General features: G+C 41.8%; 2 protein-coding genes across 7 annotated transcripts in view; one reads left to right on the top strand and one right to left on the bottom strand.

Annotated features, from left to right (window-relative positions):
- ANKRD27 (ankyrin repeat domain 27) overlaps positions 1-4931 on the top strand; it is a 47183-nt gene extending 42252 nt beyond the window's left edge. For 3 of the 5 annotated variants that reach the window (XM_075576343.1, XM_075576341.1, XM_075576342.1), the window contains exons 28-30: positions 672-729; positions 2295-2360; positions 3521-4931. In XM_075576343.1, coding sequence (XP_075432458.1) covers positions 672-729; positions 2295-2360; positions 3521-3988 — 592 coding nt within the window. In that variant the 3' untranslated portion in view covers positions 3989-4931. Of the gene's footprint in view, positions 1-31; positions 631-671; positions 730-2294; positions 2361-3520 lie in introns of those variants that run through there. The other 2 variants (XM_075576344.1, XM_075576345.1) reach the window with 2 other exon arrangements.
- A 2000-nt stretch (positions 4932-6931) lies between these two features.
- Positions 6932-18478, bottom strand: PDCD5 (programmed cell death 5). 2 transcript variants are annotated; one of them, XM_075576338.1, is made up of 6 exons: positions 18292-18471; positions 14759-14799; positions 14261-14322; positions 10885-10976; positions 10457-10528; positions 6932-7549 (listed from the first exon to the last, which is right to left on the bottom strand). In XM_075576338.1, exons 1-6 carry the CDS (start codon positions 18355-18357, stop codon positions 7502-7504), a joined length of 381 nt encoding a protein of 126 aa, XP_075432453.1. In that variant the 5' UTR covers positions 18358-18471; the 3' UTR covers positions 6932-7501. The 2 variants fall into 2 exon arrangements, with proteins under 2 accessions (XP_075432453.1, XP_075432454.1); XM_075576339.1 differs by lacking the exon at positions 6932-7549 and adding an exon at positions 7612-8157 and having other exon boundaries at positions 18292-18478.
- Positions 18479-19419: the final 941 nt, after the last annotated feature.

The following is a 19419-nucleotide window of genomic DNA, read 5'->3' as shown; positions in this document are numbered from 1 at the left end:
TATGCTGAAGGCAAATTGTCCTGTTACGTAGGCACCAAATGTCGAGCAGCCGTGGAGTCCACCAAACGGGAACACACCCAACGTACGTTTCGCCAGAATGCTTTGTCATAGTTTGAGCTGGAGGTGCTAAACCACAGCAAAAGAATTACAAGATAAATAATATATATTATGTAATATGTGGCTATGCAGCCTGATAGGCCAAATAAGACAGGATGCGCAATCCAAAGGACAATAATAATAAAATAAAAAGACAAGCAAAATATATAGTGTAGTATAATTTTCAAATCTATATGGGAACTATGGTAATGCAGTCACTTAGATAAAATTAGAGACCGCATCCAATACGAAGCCTCGGGGAGCATTGTTCTCAAGGTGCCTTCTTCGTGTGAAACAATAGCGTAGCTGTGTTTTTGCGCAATGCGTCTCCTGCCCCTTGCGGCTCCGCACTTCCGCCTCGCGTTCCACTTAGACTATGCGTTGCACACAGACTCAAGCCTCTCGTTTTCCGGCTGGCTCTGGGTCCTGGAGGATGAATCGCTCTTCTCCTTAGTACACTGCAGGCAAAATACGAAGTTTCCAGATATAGTTCACTATCTATATTTTTCGGGGGTTTTGCCTTTATTTGTGTCCCCTTCAGTCGCCTTAAATTGCTTGTTCTTTTTTTGATTTAGATCTGCAAATTTGAAAACAGAAGACAAAAGCATGCCAAATTGTGATCTAATAAATCAGGTAAGAATAAAGCCACACTTTTAAATGTGTATTAAAGGTGTTGGTGAGTAATACTTCCCCTTCATCAACCAACCTGCTGGTTTTTAGCATTGCCATTGTAAATATGGCCGTGAATAATTTTCGTTGGGAATAGGGTTGTCAATTGGTTTCTCCAAAAATACTGGACACAATGGTGAAAGGTGCGATGCGTACACACACTCTCACACCCACACTCATCTTTCCGGTCCATGCTGTTTCCTCCTCTCCTTGGCCCCACCCCTCCCGGCTCCTGAAACTACCTCCTGATTTGCTGCTGGGTAATCCAGCCAAACATGATGGAGGAAGCTGCCCCGCCCCTTTGCAACAGCCCTGCTCGGGGAAAACATGTGTGTCCCCCAAGCCAGTCAGGTCACTATGTATCAGGTCAGGTCCAGTATTACCTCTAATCTTTTACTGGACAGAGGGTCCAAATACAGGAATGTCCGGTTCAATACTGGACACCTGGCAACCCTAGTTGGGAATTCCACCTTGCATCCCCCTTGTGATTTCAGATCAATTACGATGGGTCAGTCGGCTAACTGCTAAAAGCACCTAATATAAGGTCCATTTGGTGCTTTGCCTTCGCGTAAAGCTCACACATGAACTGTATTTGAAGTCCCCTATGTATGCAAACTGTAGTACAGCATACAGTGGCGAGAAAGTTTGTGAGCCCTTTAGGATTTTCCCAGATTACAAACCTAAAATGTTATTAGCTCTTAATCGAAGCCTTAATAGATTAAGATAACCTGATCGATCAAATGACAAAAAAAAAAAAGATACTTTTTCAACATTTATTTATTCACAAATGATTCAATGTTCAATATCCGTGTGTGAGAAAGTATGCGAACCTTTAGATTCAGTACATGGTGGCGCCACCTTGAGCAGTAATGACTTCACTAAGCATTTCCTGTAACTGCTGGTCAGTCTCACATTGGTTTTGAGGAATTTTGTCACATTCCTCCTTACAGAACTGCTTCAACTCTATCCATGCAAGGAAGCCCTAAAATGTTACAGTTTGCTTTAGTACTGCCACCACATTTCGATAGGATTTAGGTCCGGACTTTGATTAGGCCATTCTAAAATGCGGAATGTCTTTTTCTGCAGCAATTCTTTTGTAGATCTGCTTGCATGTTTAGGACCATTGTCTTGCTGCATGACCCACTTTCGCTTCAGCTCATGGACGGGTGGCATGACATTCTCCTCTAGAATCGTCTGCTACAATGCATAATTCATGGTTGTGTCACTGATGGCAAGCCATCCAGATCCTGAGCAGCAAAGTGGCCCCAAACCATCACACTCCCACCACCATGCTTGATGGTTGGGATGAGGTTCTTCGGTTCGAACGCGGTGTTTGGTGAAAAACAAACATAACGTTTCTCATTGTAGCCAAAAAGTTCTACTTTTGATTTCTGTCCAGAGGACATTGTTCCAGAAGTCTTTAGGATCATCATGTGCTCTTTGGTAAACTTCAGATGGGCAGCAATGTTATTTTTAGAGAGTAGTGGTTTCCTCCTGACTATCCTTCCATGAACACCATTCTTTTTCAGTCTTTTTCAGATAGTTGTGTCATGAACACTCACATTAGCCAAGGCGAGAGGGGCCTGCAGATCCTGGTATGTTACTCTGGGGTTCTTTGTGACTTCCTGGACAAGCCTGGTTGTTCTTGGAGTTTGTTAGGACAACTGCTCCTCGGTAGAGTGACTGACTGTGGTTTTGAACTTTCTCCAGTTTGTATACTATCTGTCTGACCGTGGATTGGTGGAGCCCCAAATCCATAGGAATGGTTTTGTAACCCTTTCTAGACCGATGAGCATCAATAACTATTTTTCTGAGGTCCTCAGAGATTTATTTTGATCGTGGTATTACGTGTTTCCACACACCTGTATGGTGAAGACCAAACTCGCAAAGTTTCAGATTTTTATAATAAAGTGCCTCCCAAACTCGCCCCTGAACATCTACCTATTTATCCCCTTTAATTTAGCTGATAAAACCGTGGTTTCACATTTGCACATACCCTGACTCTTAATGACTCATTGTTTGTCTAATTCATATCATTTTGTTTCAAAACACATGGAATTGGTTAATATAAACCCTATTGGATATTTAAGAAAACACTGGTTTTGATTCAAGAAGGTTATCATGAAAAAACTATAGAATTTCCATTATTATTATTATTATTATTATTATTATTGGGGTTCACAACATTTCTCGCCACTATCTGCACAGCTTTGCAGAGTATCTCTGTTCATTGATGTCCACACAGTAGGTAGCTTTATTTGAATATTTTGGTCTGATTTTAAGTAATGCAGTATATCTAAGGGGGGGTTACTGTTTTATACCTTTTAAACATTGGAAGAGCAAGCAATCTTAAAATGAAAAAAAAAAAAGTATATCTAAGTTAAAACAAGCCTGATCTCTACATGATTTTAACGGTTTGTGAGCACCTTTTTTAAAACACGCCACATCTTTCATTACCTTCAAGTCTTCAATATGTTTTGAGATTTAATTTGTTGGTATCCTACCAATCAGTTTTTATAAAATGGAACATGAGGCTTTCTTTTTCATCCATACTTGTATTATACAGCTGGGTTTTTTATGCTTGGACAAATGTTAGGATAAACACTCTTGATCTTTAAAATGTAACATTTCATGTACGTTTCAGTAAATTATAAATTTCTCAAAACACAATCGGGATAACTTGTTAACAATCCAAATTATTGAAATTGTTCTTACCGCTGAACTTTCCTGAATGTATTTACATCTTTCTTTGCAGTTATGCATAAAAAGGTTTGATGACCGCAAGCTGAAAGAAGGCAATGTTCAGACGAATGGCAGAGCCTGTGCTGAAAACGGGGACCTTTTGAACGCAGATATGGTCGATGCTTCACTAAAGACCAAGCTTATGGTTCGAAGACACAGTCTGAATGAAACTTGTTTGCCAGACACCCAAGAGAACTCAAGTGACACCAGTGAGATGTTCAATGGCACAGATGTCAGTTCTCCTCTCTCTGAAAACTGTGATGAAGATTTAGAAAATTATGAAGAGTTAAAGGGCAACAAGGAGTTGTCTGAGATTAACCCCCATAGTGATACATTTTCCCCAGCAGGTATTGTTATATCAGAGAGGAACTCAATAGAACTTCCAAAAACTGATGCAAATGACTGTTGTTCAGGAAACGCAGAGTGCTCTTGTGTGGCTTGTACTTTGGCACTGGAATCCTCTTGGTCTGTGGTTGGATGAGCCAACCAGTTCTGCTGTGATAAGTTCTGAACATGATGATTACGATGGTCAGTCATTTAATAATCACTTGCCTTTAGCAGCACAGGAACTACTTCCATAGGGCTAAGGTGGCTGGTGTTTCGGCAAACTTGCCACAGCGCATTAACTTGTTGTTTTCCAATGCATAGAATGCAGCACATTGCATGTGTTAGGACACAAGTATTTATCCATTCACAATGTGTGTGCTGTATGTGCAGTGCAATAGTTTCTAGTGTTTTGGGAGAAAAAACAGATGAGCAAACACATTTTGGCATCCAATCTTACGGATGTATTGCTAACATTGACTTTGACGTATTCAGAAATGTATCAAGTACCACGGTAAAAAATATTACTGATTCTATGTCAAAATAATTTCACCTGTGGTTGTGTTGAACACAAGTGACTGTCAAATCGCCACACCGCTCACCGACTAGTCCATTTCAAACACTGAATTTGCACATGTACACCGAAGCACAGACATGACATTTCACACTCCTAATGTGGTGGTTTTGCATTCACTGAATTGGCACTTATGTTCAAATCAAAGCTGGGAGCACAAAATGACCTAGTGCAGCCCATTAGCAGTGAAAGGAATTCTAATTCCAGTTTTTAAGAGTTCAATATTGACGAATTATGCACTTCCAGTTCCTGCAACTGGAAGACGTTGTTGGATATCTCTTTATTTACAGTGTAATGAGCTAATACCAGATTATACAATTTGAGTTTTCTATTCAGTTTAATGTCTAAGAACTCTTTACAGTTTAATGTCTAAGAACTCTTTACAGGTAAACATTAATTCATATGATACTCGTTCACAGAAAAGAGTATAGCATTTCTATTTTTCTAAGTAATTTATGGTTTCAGTGAATTTTCTAATGTGCCTTTCACCTGTGCCAAATATAAGAGATTAAATATAATGATTAAAGTGTGTCTTTGGTTCCTGTCTCCTGCAATACAAATAAGGTCTGTTACTATGTGAACTTTATCATTGTACTCATCGACTTTCATGGACAACATATTACTGGAAACCACACCTGCATTCTATACTCTTGCACAGTGAAAAATGAAAAGCCTAATTGGGGCTGGAAAAAAATAACATACCTCTGCAAACATTGTTGATTGCGTTCTAGCAGATGATAAAGTATATGCAGCTCTTATGCTACATCTTACTTGGTTAAAAAGAAATGGCAGCCTCTTCAATTGTTATTTTAGACTACATTATTGTATACAGCTTGAAACACAAACCATTAATGTAATGCTGTGAGATAATGCATATGTTTCCATAAGAATCCTGCCTATCCGTTTCATTTTCAGCCAGTTGAACATTCCACTTCCAAACCATTATTTGTTCCAAACATTTTATATAGAGATTTAAAAAAAAAAAAAAAAACACAGTCCAACGTGTTGGTTTGTTGACATACCCATAACGATTTGCATTTAGGAATACTATTTGTATTTATTGCAGAGGAAGGCAAACTGCCAATTATGCATCATAAGGGGGAACAGCAATTTCTTCCTGATGACTTCAGTAATGGGGTGTCTCCCTGGTTCAATATCCTTGTTTCACTTATTTGGCATATCCCTCTATACCTTTCCTTTTTGTAAAGATGTCCAGTGTATCTGCCATCAGCATCACATCTGTAGTAAATGCCACATCTTGACTGCCCTTATTGTAAAGCACCCCCTTTTACTGCTGGTAAAATCGCCTTAAAACCAAGGCACTTTGTACTATTTTTCCCCCCTCCCCCCTTTAGATTGAAAGGGTTCCCTCTTATTGACCTTCAATATATTTGTAGGTTATATCCCCATTGCTGTTAAAAAAATAAAAATTATATATATATATACCTGTACATACTAATTTGGCTAGCCTTTACTCATGCAAGACCTTCCATCTGCCCTTTACTAATTGGGCAGCTTCCCTTCACTTTTTCCAGATGAAATAGTGCCCAAAACTGCAAGACCACAACTTGAATATGAAGTACAAAGACTTTATATAGTGGCAAAATTATGCCAGCCTCTATCCATACCCCATCTTATGCATAATATACTGTTGGCCTTTCAAGCTACTGCTTGACATTAAGCACTACGAGTAAGCCTGCTCCTTCAGCAATGATAATTTTCTCCCGTTTAGTTTGCATTTTGCTTCCCAAATGCATAACTTTATTTCTGTATTAAACCTTCTGCCCTTTACCTGCCCGAGATTCCAGTTGCTCCATGTCCTTCAGGAGAGAAATGGCAGGACATCAGCAAAGATGGAGACTTTACCCTCTCTGCCAACACTAAGGCCCGGGCCATAGAGGGGTGAGGAGTTCCGAGGCTCGCCTGCTGAAATCTGCGCGATTTCATGCCCATGCAGACGAGCCAGCGGGCGCGATCGGAGGCGGGGGGGAGACTGAGGGAGGCGGGGCAGTGACGTCGCTGGGCCAATCGCTCGCGACGCACTTACGTCGACGTCACAGCGCCGTGACGTTGAAGCAGCTCTGTGCTCATTGGATGTTTTCAGCCGACAGTGCGCTGAAAAACAGCTTGGCGCTCGGCTGAAAACTCCAGCGCCTCAGCATGCCTGCGGACGCTCGCATGATCCCCCTCTAAAGGCATCCTCATTGAGGATGCAGGGGCTCAGCGCGGAGCGTCCGCAAGGCTCAGCACGGCCTGTCCTTCTATGGACTCGGCCTAAAGCAGCATCCGCAGTACTGAGCATGGTGGTACTCCACTTACAACTGCTGGCCAATTCATTTTATAACAGTTAGCCCAATCTGAAAAGATTCAGTTTGACAACGCTGTGCTGCTTACCCTTCAAACCATTTAATCCAGGAGTGAATGTGCATCCTGCCCAAAGTCATCACATACTCCAAAAAACAAATTATATATATTAAATTATATACATATACACACTACTAAACATTAGTGCACCACAAAACTGTATTGGCTTTACTACTACACAAAAAGGAAATCTTTATTGGTTCAGTAAAAGACAGTACATAATCCTCCAGAATATTGTTACTTAACGCATTTGTATATGTTTCTACTAAAAAGATGGGGCATTTCAGAGGTCTGTTTGACAGCTAGTTTAGACAATTTAACTGCTTCATACTGAAAAATATGTATACAGAACTACACAATTCAAATAATTAACCATGGCAAAAAAAGCCTTAAATTTTGCCTGGGGCAGTTACAGATGAGGATTTGGGGTCGGTATGGCCTACATTTGGAGATGCCTTATTGCAGAACTGCTCAGCAAATCCAAAATGGGGGAAAAAAAATTAAAAAAAATCCACAAAAGGAGTCTTCGGTTTGCTGGTTTACAAAAACAAAGCATCTTACATAAAAAAAAAAAAATTCATGTACAGTATTTTTCAATTGAATTTATTATAACTTAAATCAATTCAGTGCCTTTAGCCATAAATGCATGCAGCATAAAACAAATGCGTTTCTTCGGAAGGTGGAATTTCTCCCTTATCGTGACTGTTTCCGCGTTACAGAACGTTCAAACGTTCAATCGTCGTCATCGTCGTCGGAATCCATTACTTTCCTTCTGTTAAACTGAAAGTCACATCGTGATGTTATAACCAGTGTTACAATATACCTCCGCCACCAATAACGGAGGGCACCACAAGAACACTACACACTGCAATGCCAACGTCTTATGGGTTTAATAAATACCGGAGGTACGGCTAAACAGAATAGATAAGACAACGAATTTACCATAGTTCATCGAAAAAATAGTTAAGCAATTACAGGCCTGCCTGTGGGGGAGGAAGCACTTAGATCAGGAGTAGCCAACTAAAGTGCGCAAGGTCCATCCGACAGGTCTGGTTGTTTTTTTTTTATAACTCAGATTTTGACAGTTTATCATCAAACAACACGATGTACATTGGCCTGCATGTAACACGGCCTAGAAATTTTATAATACTTGCCTGTAACACAAATAAATGCCATAACAAAGAACAGAAAAGGAAAAAAAAAAAAAAGTGGGAATGGGCGGGGGGAGATGGGGAAATGGGGTCCGTCCTTTTTCTTCTCTCACGTCTTCTTCTGAGCTTACATGTTTCTTGGGCTCCGCTCCAGGCCGTCCCTCCCGCGTGGCCAGTGGCTCTGCAACCCGGTCCTACATCTCTCTCCTAAGACTCACTAGCCCTTAGTCCCAGCTCCTGTAGGTCAGCGGAGAACACGTTTGACATTATCATAGCAAAATTGAAGGACCATCTACTCCTGGGATGTCTGTTTGTGCTAGCCACCACATCCAGACTTTTAGAAATTTAGCACCAGTGTCATTAAGCAAACTCGTTAATTTTTCCATATGGCATACGTACCAAATTCTGTTCCTGATTGAAGCAATAGTTTCCACAATGCTGCGATCTCGCACCTGGTCGCTGTTGCGAAATGCGCTACTAATTTGCTTTGCATTCTGGGAAGCCCCTCCCCCAGCCTGTTCAGGAGGAACAGCCAGGGGGCCAATGGGATTGAGAGGCCTAAGATCCTCTGCAGCCAATCTCTGATTTGCTCCCACAAGGGCAGCACCCGAGGACAAGACCACAGCATATGCAAGAGATCTGCTTCCCTTCCACATTGTTTTGGGCACAACGAAGAATAGCCTGGTATAAATTTAGATAATTTTGTCGGAGTGAGGTACCACCTCATTAATACTTTATACGCGTTCTCCCCTTAACGTCGTACAGATTGAGCTTTTAGCCGCTGCCATGAAAATCTCTGCCCACTCCTCCCCTTCTAATATGTTTCACCTAGGTCCTGCTCCCATTGTGCTACATAGCTTAATTTCTTAGAGTAGGCCGTCCCCGAACAGACCACCTCTCCGTATAGGCAAGTCCCTTCGTCTCTGTTTTTAATACACAGAATTTTTCAAAGTTTGCCAATTGGAGACGGGGCGAAAATTTGTTATAAAATGCTCTGATCTGGAGGTATCTAAAGAATTCAGTATGTGGGATGTCCTTTTCAGACTTAATTTGTTCAAATGTTTTGATACTGTTTCTACCCTCCAGATCTTTGAGTCGCATTAGACCCTTCTGTTTCCAATTTTGAAAATCCCTGCTGTTCATACCTGGAGTGAAGTCTATATTGCCAAATATTGGGGTCATTAGTGTATTTTTTGCTGTCCGGACACACCGAAATTTAGTGGCCTCCCAGATTGTAAGTGAGTTTGTCATTGAGGGCAGCAGCTCTTTGGCGGATTTATACATCCTTTTTGGGGTCCAAATTAGGTTGTGCAGTTCCAATGGTGCACATACCTCTTTCTCCAATGACAGACATCTTTTAAGGCTCGGGTCTGTGTGCCATTGTATAATTTGACATAATTGGGCCGCCTTATAATAGGATAACAAGCAAGGTACCGCCAGCCCCCCGATGATGTTGGCCTTTTTAAAATACTTCCCTTAATTCTTGGTTTTTTATATCCCCATATGAATTTGGATATTAGTGACTGCAGAGAGACTAGATCTTTAGTTTTTAATGGGATTGGGAGAGTCTGCGACAGGTCTGGTTTTAATGACAGGAAAGGATTCTCCCATACGGGATGGTGCGTCCCAAACAGGAAGTTGATGCGTGCCAATAAACGGAAGAACAGCTGACACAAAGTGCATACTTGCACGAAACGAGGTTCTTCGAGGTTCCTGTTTTACCGGTATGCTGTAGCCTACAAATAAAGTACCTTTCTAGTGACCCGGCAGTTGCCAGCTGTTCTTCAGTTATTGGCACGCATCAGCTTCCTCTGTTTGGAACGCAGTGCATGGTCGCACCAACCGCCTGGAAGAATTCGTTCCTGTTGTTGCCGCTATTGGGCTGGTCACACGCCTATCCAGGAAGCCGTTCATACTAAGTAGTGAGTACTCTCCGTTTTTTATACAACTTCATACATCACAGGTCTAGCTCCAAGGACATATATGATAGCTATTTTTGGGGGTCAGGATAGCCATTCCGGTGGTTTTTCAGACATCCCCAATGTGCTTATTTGTATCATAGCCTTACATGGGAGCATCATTTGACCGGATACCACACTACTATATTGGAGAGCTATAACATTCTTCCAGGATGTCAAACATTGGACATTTTCTTATAAAAACAGAGATACTGATATGCTAAAGCTTCGTGCTATTAACCTATTTTGCACGCTTTAGAGCCCTGATTTAGAGGGTTATTCCTCCGTTTTTAAGGATATCCCTGCTTCACCACAGGTGGCTCAGTCAAAAGCCACCTGTACTGAAGCAGAGATATCCTTAAAACCAGACATGTTGATGGCCCTTGAGGACTGTAGTTGGCTACCCCTCACTTAGATGAAGTAGTGAGTTATCCAACCAAACAATTTGCTTTGTTGGGTCATAAACCGTTAGAACCCTAGATTGTATCTTAAGTCAACTATATCATGTGACATGGTTTATGAGGAACATCTGAATAAGCATGGGAGAATAAGCACAGGACATCCCTCATGTCACTCACTTTCACTGTTGTCTTCTTGTCAGTTTGCTGACTCACTTTTTCCAAAATTTCTATCAAGCCTTTCTCTGATATCTGAGTGGAAGAATAAAATAGATTTCATAAATCTGTTAAAAAAAAACATAATAGAAGTGTTCCTATTTATTTCAGAGAAAATGGTAAGCAGGGTACTGATTGGACATGCTATATGTACTGGCCAATGCTAGGTCTTCCCCCTTCTATAAAATCAGGAGAGAAACAAACCAATCTATTCACCAGTCTTCTGTCTGCAAAACCATTACACAAAACAGCACCAGGTGTAAGGAACGCCGTTGGAATGGTGCAAATCTTTTGTACGGATTGTATCCCCAGTTTTGCAGCTGAAAGACTAATAACAAAACGCAAGTATTTTCTCAAATTACATGCTGACATAATCGCACATACACACTCACCTTCCCACCGAGCTGTCCATATCTTGCCATTTGTATAAGATAATTTTCAACTGCTTTGGCTTTTTCAGGCTTTACAAGTGCCAAATTACTCACTGTTAAAAAAAATAAAATAAAAAATTATACAAGATATATTTTTTGGTCACATATAACCCACACCTAGGAGCCCTACGCAAGATTGCCAAGGAACTACAACCCATTCTCCAGGAAGATACAAGACTACAACAGGTCTGCCCTGAAACACCATTATTATCATACAGATAACCTCATTATCTCAAGAAAATGATGGCGAGGAGTAAAATATTCAACAGTACAACTGAATGCGGGACAAGACCATGCCAGGACGCAAGATGCAAAACCTGCACAGTGCTCCACACAGCTGGCACCATACAAATACCACACAGGAATTTGGAGTACAAAATCAGAGGAAGGTTCACCTGTTCCTCCAGCAATGTCGTGTACCTCATGTGCATGAAATGCCCAGGGGGCCGCTACTACATAGGTGAGATGGGACAGGGGCTAAACAAGAGAATGAATCTGCATCCCCACAGCATCACGCGGAACAAGAGACAGTCCTGTTGGCGAACAATTCCCTGGCCATAAGTTGAACTATCTGAAGGTGGCCATACTCAAAGGTAATATTAGAACACCGAAAGAGACGGTTGCATGAATACAAGTTTATGCAACTGTTCGGGACACTTAGCGGTGGCCTAAACCGAGGCCGCAGTTTCATGAGTCACTACCCTGACAAAAGAGAACTCTCTTCACAAGTGCTAAAGGCCATGTCTATACATACTGCGCTATATGTAGCACACACAGCTGTCTCTTACACATACTACTGTACAATGTAATTCTATCCCTATATACCAATAGGGACAACATAGTACACACACACACACACACACTTCTACACCTACCCACACCATTGGTATACACACACACACACACCTTTTGTAAAGCGCGGTACACACTGTGGGTGCGTTATATATTTATACACACTTTACAGTCATAAATCGCATACTGCACAGGGGGGAGGGATAGGCTTCAGTCTCAAATACATTCCAAGATGCACTATTTTTAAGTAAAAACCTCTCTTGCTTTATCCAATGTAACACCGCCAAAAGAGATCAGTATCTTGAAAGCTCGCACAAATAAAAGCATTTAGTTAGCCACAGAACGGTATTGTCTATTCATTTTTGATTATTAAGCTCGGCTAACATGGTACAGATACATATACAATGAAATAGGCCAATAATTAAATAAGCTACATCTGTAAAAACAGCTGATAAAATGTTGAGATATCCTTTCCAACATATGTAGGTAAACTCATTTTGTTTCAAATAACACTGTAGTGTCCACAGATCTGCACACAGGATATTATCACACACCGCACTGAAAAGTTTACCAAGGCTTTATTTCAGGGGCGTAGCTATAGCCCGGCGGCTCACACTCATGGGCGTCCCGCTCTCTCCCCGTAGAGACAGGCAGATGGTATGCGGCGGCGGCCCCTGGCAAACAGAAGCCGGTAGAGGTATCGGCAATGCAGGGGAGGGCCGCCCTCTTAGCAGTCTGACCCGGAAGTCTTTATAACTTCCGGTGTCTGCTGCCACAGCTCCTCTGCTCCTCTTATCTCCTCCCGCCAAAAGGTAGGCATGGGAGAGGAGGGAGAAGAGCTGCTGGTGAGGGAGAAGAGCTGCTGGTGAGGGGGAAGAGCTGCTGGTGAGGGGGAAGAGCTGCTGGTGAGGGGGAAGAGCTGCTGGTGAGGGGGAAGAGCTGCTGGTGAGGGAGAAGAGCTGCTGGTGAGGGAGAAGAGCTGCTGGTGAGGGGGAAGAGCTGCTGGTGAGGGGGAAGAGCTGCTGGTGAGGGGGAAGAGCTGCTGGTGAGGGGGAAGAGCTGCTGGTGAGGGGGAAGAGCTGCTGGTGAGGGAGAAGAGCTGCTGGTGAGGGAGAGCTGGTGAGGGGGGCGGATGAGGTGGGAGAGCTGATGACTATGAGGGGGGAGAGCTAGTGAGGGGGAGCTGATGAGGATGAGGTGGGAGAGCTGATGAGAAAGAGGGGAGCTGATGATGATGAGGAGGGGGGGGGGAGCTGGTGAGGGGGAGCTGATGATTAGAGAGACGATGAAGGGAGAATTTTTTTTACAGCAGTATTAATATTAATGGGGCCCTGAATTTTTTTTGCCCGGGTGCCCGTCCATGTCTAGCTACACCACTGCTTTATTTATTTACCTTCTTTCTGTAAGAGAATGCTTACTTTTACAGAAATAAGCTAGAAGTGGATATTTTTAACGGTGCAGTGCCGAATGGTATGAATGAACTTGTGGAATTCAGTTAGTTTGTGCAATAGGTCAAGATTGGAGCAGCACTGAGCAGAATGCACTCGTATCTCTGACCTGTTTTTAGCACATTTAGACGATTTCCCTGCAACATCCCCTTACAGCTAACCAAGTAATTGAAATCCATCCACATACTTAGGTCACAATTCATATATAGTACATCAAATATTATTTATAATGACACAAAATAATTATTTTAGTACACTTAGTAAAGCTTTTATATATTATCTATAAATCCATTTATTCTTGTGAAATATAAAGTGTGCACTTTCTGTACAAATTATAAATGTATTGTTCAAATTGATCTTCATTCATTTCTAGTATACTCAAGGTATCCTCTACTCTAGAAACAGACTCCCTATATTGTGATATGTTACAGATAAGACAGGGTTAATAGGCTAATGGTATTTAAGGAGCCCTTGGCTCCGATGGAGGGTCTTCGTGTGGACGTCAGCAGTGATTGTTTGCTATCAGAGGGTTTAACGCTTGTTGCAGAGATTCGGTGTATGCCACTGTGGTTTCATCACGGACAGTTCTACCTTATTGGAACACCTACGATTACTTGATAATATATTTTGAAAAATATACTGAGAACGTATTTATGGTGATATTTACTCCTGGTGCGCCTGTCTCATTCTAATATATATTAGTTTGAAACTTTCACTGGGGGGGGGGAGATCTGACAAACCAGTGGTTGCCCTAAAATGTTCTCTCTTGCTCAACCTGTATGAATACGATATTTATGTTAACTCACTTTAGCAGCAATTGCTTTGCCTCTGTGTGATTCTCGCATGTTAAGCATCTTTCAGATCAGTGTAACAGAGCTAGACTGAAACACAAACTCTAGAATGCTTCGAGATAAAAAATAAAAATAAAAAAAAGTAACGTGCCAAGTAAAAAAAAAAATGACCAGAATGGTTTAGTCTTTATTTTAGGTAGGCATATATCATTCACACTGTTGCACTAATATTTTCCTGTATTCACTTATCCTACCTGTTCACATTTTTTTGCACGCAACAAAGAACTAAGAAAAGATGATACTCACACCTTGCACGAGCTGACTGGTCCAGAACTTGAGCTAAAATATTATTTCTCATATCAGTCTCCCTGTAATGAAGATGAGGCAAGGAGCAATATAATTAGTATTCTAGGACGGGATCGAAGTTGACCATTAATTATGCGGTTGTCATCAGTGGTGGCAAATGTATATTTACGTTCAAAACCAAAACAGCTGTAAAGTTACCAAAATAATTTGAGATAATTTAAAACACAGCCTTGTAAACATCAGGCTCCCAAGTATTTGTTTTATCAGCTAAATGAAACGTGCGCACGGGTCTAATAGGTATAGATATATAACTCGGGATAAAAGGTAGGTGTGGGCAACTGGATTATTCCATTTGAGCTTCAAAGAATTAGAATCTTAATTGCAAGGCTGATTTACCTGGAATATCTAAAAATCACAACAAATAGTTTTTTTTAGGAGATATCCTTTTTGTATGTTAAGCTTTATATTATAAATGCAGAATCTCATTTCTCTGTATACCTTTGTTTTGACTCCTGTTGAGCTTGTTCACTTCCAGCATCCTGGTTAAACAAGAGTTAAACAAGTTAAACAAAAAATAGATACAATTTTAAACTCCCCATTGCCAAATAGAACCCCAAAACTGGAACAACCTACAGTACCAGAGACTCTTACATCCACCACCAGTTTAAGTTCTTTCAAATCTAAGGCTGTCTCACATTTTAATCTGGTCTGTAACTGCTTCATACGCCCATAATATATATTATCTTTAACTGTGCACGCAATGTCTTGTATATAATGTATACCCTGTTCATTTATGTAACTGTATTTGTAACCATGTATTATTTGTCTGAACTCTGTGTCCAGGACATACTTGAAAACGAGAGGTAACTCTCAATGTATTACTTCCTGGTAAAATATTTTATAAATAAATAAATAAATAAATAGAAGGACAGATAAACCTGCACAAGACTCTACAGAGAATAACCAAACAGTGGGTGAATTGTGGAATCTACAATATTATTCACGGACATGTTATGTACTGCATGAGACTGCAAGATTACTAGTTATGCATACATTTAATCACCCAAAAGGTAGCTTAGTAATAAAAGCCACACTGTAGTTCTATAAAGCTACATTTAAACAATTATGGCAAGGGACATGGGTGGGTTTTCAATTAACTAGTTTGTAATTTTAATAAAACAGTCTCCTTTGAGCCATCATTGTGTGACCTGGCTAAACCGAATAAAGATGTCCTGTATTCCTTGACTAGCAATACCTGATGCATTCTATGGCCTAATGCTTCTCAATGGCCACTATACAGCAACCAAATGCAGTGAGAAGTTAGTAACAGCATTGCCATCTTCTGCTGGCTCAGATTTTAACCCCTCTGCTGCCAGAAGGGCCTGCAACAATATTTATTTTTTTTGGGGGGGGGGTTCCATTAAAAGACTAATGCATCCACATTCTTTTGAAAGAATAATATCATGTAATTATGTAAACATTTCTTCTTTATAGACAAATTGTATACATATTGCTTAAAAAAATAAGGCTTTTTTTCTCAATGTATAAATAAATGTACAAGTCAGACACACTACCACTACTTTTTTTTCTATTAAAAAAAGACTGTTCCACTTTCTATTTAAGTAAGGAAATCTCTGCACATTGTCTAAATCGCCCTGGGAAAAAACCTCAGAATAGATGTTCTCTAATGTTATAGGACCAGAAAAGAAAGCAAATCTTAAGAGACAAGATTCACAGAAACGCCATAAACGGTGCACTCAGGGCGTGTAGAAAAAAAATTACAAAATGTATTAAATATGCAATCAATGGTCAAACAAACCAAAAGTTATAAAAATACTAAAAACCATATAAGTGGACCGTCTCCAAGGTGTTAAATCAAAAAACAGTAATGCCAGCAAAAAAGTGTGGTAGGGTACAAAGAAGTATCACATAATAGTACAGTACCCACTAGACAGAACAAGTACCCCAGAAGGTGCAAAGGGTACTATAACCTCACTGCAACCCTTTAAGGTCCAGGAGGGGTCAAAATATCACCTCTCCTGAAAACTGGTATGTCTGACCATTTAAAGGGTGCACCTCAAGTAGCTATATTCATTACTATTTGTATCTACAGTATCTGCAATTGCTACTTTCCACCAGGGTTTACTATGCATTGTTTTTGCTAACACTCTTACACATGCATTTACATCTACCCTGACTTGAGTAGCACCCTTTAACCGGTTGGACAGACACTCCAGTTTTCAGGAGAGGTGATATTTTGACCCCTCCTGGACCTTAAGGATTTACAGTGAGGTTTAACAGTGAGGTTATAGAACCCTTTGCACCTTCTGGGGTACTTTTCATGTCTTGTGGGTACTGTACTATTTATTATGTGATACTTCTTTGTACCCTACCACGTTGTATCCATAAGAGGAAGGTGCAAACAGTGCGCTGCTTGTGGGATGTAGAGAAAAGAACACGACGGTGGCTGGATCACATTTGAATAAAAATAGCTTCTTTATTCAGGAGCGGAGCCCGAAACGCATCAGAGTACCTCTCACAGCGCCATGTGTACATGGTGGTTTGTCAAGATCCTGAATAAAGAAGCTATTTTTATTCAAATGTGATCCAGACAGTCGTGTTCTTTTCTCTACATCCCACAAGCAGTGCACTGTTTGCACCTTCCTCCTATGGATACAGCGTTCTAACCCTCATGCTAAAGGTGCACGCTGGATACAGGACTAATTGCTAAGTGTGAGTACTTTCATTCATACTGCCTGAATGTTACTATCGTACTTTACTATGTTCTAGTCTAGCCCCAGGGGAGTGTTTTCTGCTTATGAAGCTATAATCTGGGGTCCAACTGTTATTTATTTTGACCGGTCAGGTCAGCCCAGGTGTTGGTTTCTTATTATTTCTCCCTGTAATTGGAGCTTTATCTGACTAATCTCACAAGCCAGTCTTTATTGGATAGAACTACCTGCGATTCATGTGGACTTGATGTTACGTTTGGATATATTACATAAGCATATTATGGCTTCTAATGCACTTTTCTGAGCACAGATACAGAGTTGGTCCTCTAATGTTGCTATTTGTACCCTACCACAATTTTTTGCTGGCATTACTGTTTTTTGATTTAACACTTGAGACAGTCCACTTTTATGGTTTTTAGCACTTGCATAACTTTTGTCTCATTTGTTTGACCAATGATTACATTTTGTAATTTTCTCTACCCGCCCCGAGTGCCCCGTTATGGAGTTTCTGTGAATCTTGTCTTAAGATTTGCTTTCTTGTCTGGTTCTATAGATTTACTTACTCTCGGGAGCACCACCTGTATTTTATTGGTTAGGGTGTGGTTTTGTTATCAATTTGGTAGCAGTGTTGCCTTCAGTCCCCTGTTCTCGTTCTCTAATGTTAAACAAAACAAAAACAAAAAAAAGGGTAGAAGTTACTCTGAACTACTACATAATTTTTTTAAATTAAAAGCCTATGGCTGCGTCCACAATCCATGCGCCACAAAAAAAAGGCCATACCTCAATGAGGACAGCTATAGAGCGCACGTGCACAAGAGCGACGGGGCGGCCGATTTTTCGTGAGGCAATTTAAAAAAAAATGTTATCGCATGATGACCGGGTTATGTGCGCAGTTCAGCCGATGAAGGCAAAGTGCTCACGTGACATCACAGGCACGCCCTCACCACGCAATGCTACAGGGCACGGATCACTTCTCGTACAGGCGCGCATGACAGAGACAGACAGAGACAGACAGACAGACACAGACAGACAGAGACAGACACAGAGACAGACACAGAGACAGACACAGAGACAGACAGACACAGAGACAGACAGACACAGAGACAGACAGACCGACAGACACAGACAGAGAGACAGAGAGACAGACAGAGACACAGACAGAGAGACAGACAGAGAGACACAGACAGAGAGACAGACACAGACAGAGAGACAGACAGAGAGACAGACAGAGAGACAGACAGAGAGACAGACAGAGAGACAGACAGAGAGACAGACAGAGAGACAGACCTTCCCGCTCACCCCATGTTTAGTCTGCAGCTCGGACATCCGCTGCTTCCGTATGGCTTCCAACTCCTCGTCCGCCATTATTCCAGTCACAAGCGCTGCCTCCAGGCCTCTGTCCCACCACGGCAAGTCGGCAACCGCGTGCGTGCTACGTCACCACGGCAAACGTTCGAGTACGTCACCCGCGCGTGCTACGTCCACGGCCACCGTGTGCGTGTTACGTCACTACGCACTCGCACGGTACGCCTACTCTACGTCCGCTTCTCAGCAGCCCCTGCCAGACATTATTGGAGAGAATGCGGAGCTGGGGGTTTTCAGGCGGAAAAATCGAGTGCGGAGCGTGATGGATGCTGTTGCTATAGAAACACAAACTCCTCACGCCTCATGCACAGGCGGTGTGAGGTGTAATATACATACAGAGGGGGCAACATGGAGGGTCTCTACCAGCTCATTGCTATTTAATGAAATCATTACCAATGAAGTGAACCAGGCAGGTTACACTGTTTGTGAGGCCCACTCCAGAGGGGGAATAGTGTCAGGAAGGTGGAGTGGGTCATATTAATTACACAACTGAGCCGGATAGTCCTATTTAGTTGAGTACCTATTGATTTATATACCTCCTATACCACACAAGGAGAGATACCTGTGACCACCCCTGAGATACCTCGGGAAAAAATGTGATTTGCATATTCAAATGAGTTTAGTATAAAATACTTTTCAGAGCAACAAATGTGTTTTTTTAACCGTGTCCTTATATTCCCCTTTTTTCCTGGGTCTAAACTCAGGGTCAGTCTTTCCTCCTCCTCCGCAGCTCGTCAGCTGGGCTGTACCGCCCTGGGAATTGCCGTTCCCCTCCACGGCTGAAAGATCAGCTATCTTCAATCCGGAGAGCGCGTGATGAAGGGGAAGGCAAAGTTAATTATGTAAGGAATATTAGGCTGAGGCCATGGTACCGCGGACCATGCAGATGCGTCCGCACGCTGAGCGAACAGACTGCCTTAAGGCAGGTTTCGCGTCCATGCGGCGTGCGGGCGTAAGCGGGAGGGGGCGCGCGTTGTGCAAGAAATCAGTTCCAACTGATTTCTTGGCGCGACTGGCCGGTCACGTGAGCTGTTCGCCCAATGAGGCTGAACCAGCTCCGTG

The sequence above is a fragment of the Ascaphus truei genome, chromosome 19 (assembly GCF_040206685.1).
Source record: "Ascaphus truei isolate aAscTru1 chromosome 19, aAscTru1.hap1, whole genome shotgun sequence".
NCBI classification, from domain to species: Eukaryota; Metazoa; Chordata; class Amphibia; order Anura; family Ascaphidae; genus Ascaphus; species Ascaphus truei.
This window is presented reverse-complemented; position numbering and strand designations above follow the sequence as displayed.